Source organism: Apium graveolens, chromosome 6, assembly GCF_009905375.1.
Source record: "Apium graveolens cultivar Ventura chromosome 6, ASM990537v1, whole genome shotgun sequence".
NCBI lineage: Eukaryota > Viridiplantae > Streptophyta > Magnoliopsida > Apiales > Apiaceae > Apium > Apium graveolens.
This window is the reverse complement of record NC_133652.1, coordinates 243,337,585-243,341,532: the sequence shown is the minus strand read 5'-3', so window position 1 is coordinate 243,341,532 and position 3,948 is coordinate 243,337,585. Positions and strand designations below refer to the sequence as shown.

The window sequence follows — 3,948 nt, the reverse complement described above, 5'->3', positions numbered from 1 at the left end:
TTTATACCTGCCTAAAATTAGTTGAGTACCTATCTAAAAACATCAAGTTCAAATACTACTGAAAATCTCCCCTAATATTAGAGACACCATATGTAATGTTATACTTTAACCCACAAGAAAGTTTTTATATAGGAATCGATGAGAAGATTTTATCAAAGAAGGACAAGCACAAAGCCCAAATTCTTACCTACTTTTGTCAAGTTCTAGTTGGATTAAAAGACTTACTATATTTCTAGTGGGCCTTAAATAAACTCAAATTGTTCTGTGTATCGCATTATGTTCGTGTCCATAATTTGGATTAGGTACATGTCCATTTCGTTTAACGCAAGCACAAGGATGAGACCCACAAAGTGGGCCATTCTTTTTGTATGCTGAAATAACGATAGTTACAGTAAAGTTTCACAAATTTATAATATTTGGACTACATTATTATATTAATTAAAATAATTCAGTTTTAACAGAATATTATATATATAGGTATATTTTTTTGTGATTGCACATTGTGCTCAGGAAAAGTGAAAATAAATTGGCTCTATTAAATTTTTAAAATATATTAACATTAATAATAAAATATCAAAATAATCAAGAAACCACATGTATTAATGTTAGAATGCAAGTTTTCATTAATAAAATTCGCGTATTACTTGTTGTGTGTCCAAATCTTTTTACACATAGAAATATTTTGTGCTTCTATTAAAGATAATTTTAGTCAAAGATCTTGTACAATTGTTGTTTTTATTGGTTTGCAAAAAGTGATAAGAATTGTATTTGTACATGGAAACAGTTTTTTTTATATAATTAGAGTCTTTGATTTGAAAATATCTATGACTCTAATCTAAATTACTATGTACTATATATTCCTCATGAATTTCTCATTGTCCATTCATTCAGTAAATAAAAGTTCTCTTTTGTCCTTCTTTCTGCATTGATCGAGGTAAGTTCTCACTTTCACTGTATTTAGTATACTGTTTAATGGTATGCTTTTATATATTAATAAATATCAAACTTTTATTGCTGGATTGATAGTGTTAACTATATTGGTTTTAGCATAAATTTACGTAAAATTAATCTTAATTATATCTTTTAACTGTATAGCATATGCATAATGCATGCCTTTTTTCTAAGTTACTATTGGAGTTTTACTAGATAGGGTTAAATTGTTTGATTTTTGTTTTATAGGGTTTTGAAATTTAGTTAGTAAATTTGTGATGGATAATGCTGTGAAGAATGTTGAAAGTGACGAGATTCGTGACAAACTTGAGATGATTCGCGTCAAATCTCTACGACTTGCTCATAGACTTGGATTGACTCCAAGTAATGATGTTGTGGCTCAGATGTTATACAGATTAGGATTAGCAGAGCAACTGCAAGGGGGTCATGCTGATGCATTTATCTTTAATCGTGCATGGGCGATGGCAGAGCAGTTGGAGTTGGCGGGGCAAGAGCCCCTTGATTTTTCCTGCACTATCTTGGTTCTTGGAAAATCTGGAGTTGGTAAAAGTGCAACCATTAACTCAATTTTCGATCAATCGATGTTTGGTACTGATGCCTTTCAGGCGGAAACAAACAAAGTTAAGGATGCTGTGGGGAGTGTGAATGGAATTAAGGTTCGTGTCATTGACACACCTGGACTTTCGCCTTTGTGGTCAGATCAGCAGCATAATAGAAAAATACTCCACTCTGTCAAACGATTTATTGGGAAATCTCCTCCAGATATTGTTCTATATTTTGATAGGTTGAACATGCATGACAGGGATTTTGTTGACATGCCGTTGCTGCAAACAATTAACAATGCATTTGGTCCTTCGATATGGTTAAATGCCATTGTAGTTTTGACACATGCTGCATCTGCTCCTCCTGAAGGCCCAAATGGCGCGGCCACCAATTATAATACGTATGTCAATAGACGTTCTGCTGTAGTTCAGCGAGCTATTCGTCAAGCTTCTCAGAATGTGCGGCTTATGAATCCTGTCACTTTAGTAGAGAATCACTCAGCGTGTACAACAAATACAGTTGGCCAGAAAGTGCTTCCTAATGGTCTGGTTTGGAAGCCTTATTTGTTAATGCTTTCTTTCGCATCAAAAATTTTGGACGAGGCAAATGAACTTCTGAAATCGCAAAATGGTGCGCATGGAAGGCCTAATATTGCTCGACCTAGTAGAGTACCACCTTTACCATATATTTTAATATCTCTTCTCAGGTCAATTCCAAAGCTGAAGCTGTTCCATGAGCAGAATGTCATTGGTGATCAAACTCTAGATGATGACCTTGACGAGTCGTTAAACTCTGATGATGAATTAGAGTATGATGAATTGCCACCTTTTAAACCTTTGACAAGAGCCCAGGTAGCAAAACTTTCCAAGTCCCTACAGAAGGCTTACTACGATGAACTAGAGTACAGGGAAAAATTATACATGAAGAAACAATTAAGGGACATGAAACAGTGGAGAATGATGAAGAAATGGGAAGATGAAGCTAAGGAGCTTCCCAGTGACCACAGTAATGAATTAATGAAGGAGACTGGAGGTGAAGCATATAATGTTGTTAATCTTCCCATACCTGCTTCTTTTAATTCCGATGATCCAGTTCACCGCTATCGTTTTCTTGATATTTCAAACCAGTTGATTGCAATGCCTGTACAATATAGTGGCAGTTGGGATCATGATGACGGTTATGCAGGAGTAAATATGAACACATCATTTGAGGTTATTAACAAGGTGCCTATGTCGGTTACTGGACAGATTAAAAAAGATAAAAAGGAAGCTCTTTTCACAATGGAAGTGACAGGTTCTGTTAAGCATGATGAGAAAAAAGAAACTACTTTATGTTTTGATGTGCAGCCGATAGAGAGAGACATTGCTTACACACTACGCAGTGATACAAAATTTAGCAATTTTAGGCGAAATAAGGCTACAGCTGGTCTTTCAGTGACTCGTATAGGTGATGCTCTAACTGCTGGGGTGAAAGTCGAGGACAAAATAATGGTTAGTAGGCGAGCCCTAGTTGCCATGACTGGCGGTGCAACGGCTTATGGTGGTAATGTTGCTTATGGCGGTAGTTTGGAGGCCACTTTAAGAGATGAAATTTTTCCACTGGGTCGTTCTATAACAACTATGAGTTTTTCAATGATGAAATGGTATTGTGGCTTTGCCAGTATTTGGAATGCCAAAAGTCAGATTCCAATTGGACGTCTGACAGATTTATTTGGAAGTCTAAACCTTAACAACAGGGGCGAGGGACAAGTGAGTATCGGCTTAAAGAGCTCTGAACATCCTCAACTAATGTTGGTTGGACTTGTTCCGCTTGTCAGTAAATTACTTACAATGTTCTTCAGGTATTCTGATTGATGAGAAGTGCTTGCAGCCATGAGTGATAGAAAAGCTGCTGACATTCCCATTTCTCTTTAGTCAGAATCTGTTAACTTTGCTGCCTTCTCCTCAGTAAAGCCCAGCGCGTAATAGTAACATATTAGCTATATAACAAGAGTACAACAGCTAAACTCTCGGATTGTTTCCTTTGAGTGTCAAGTATTTTAGCCTGTAGTATTTATGCTTGATTAGAATTATTTTCAATTTAGAGCAAGCATAACGAGACTGTAGTGATTGTTTGCATCTTTTTTTTGTTAAATGATTGTTTGCATCTTACATAGTACCACTTGTGTTTTTCTTTCCTGACATTTAGCATCTTTTCTCTTTTGTTGAGCATCATCCATTGTCTAATTGCTACATGCTACGTACCTTATTGAAACTGGGATGTTTCTATTTGTCTTCAAGGATCTATAAGATTCCTGTCTTGATGATGGTCGAGTTTCTCTGTATCTACGAGATCTAATTGACCTGTTCCCTGGTAACTTGGGATTGATTAGTAATCATATCCAAGTCCATAACAAACTTTGTTGTTTTCTTATTGTCATTATTTGGGCTGGTTAAATAATATCGGGACTTGTTT

At 35.8% G+C, this 3,948-nt stretch overlaps 1 protein-coding gene across 1 annotated transcript; it reads left to right on the top strand.

Moving 5' to 3' along the window:
* The first annotated feature begins 1,165 nt into the window (after window positions 1-1,165).
* LOC141668182 (translocase of chloroplast 132, chloroplastic-like) lies at window positions 1,166-3,631 on the top strand. The gene has a single exon (XM_074474913.1). It carries the CDS (start codon window positions 1,209-1,211, stop codon window positions 3,345-3,347), a length of 2,139 nt encoding a protein of 712 aa, XP_074331014.1. The 5' UTR covers window positions 1,166-1,208; the 3' UTR covers window positions 3,348-3,631.
* The last annotated feature ends 317 nt before the right edge of the window (window positions 3,632-3,948 follow it).

Bases quoted from the DNA above. Each gene is read 5' to 3' on its own strand.
- LOC141668182 (XM_074474913.1), top strand. From the start codon at position 1,209: ATGGATAATGCTGTGAAGAATGTTGAAAGTGACGAGATTCGTGACAAA.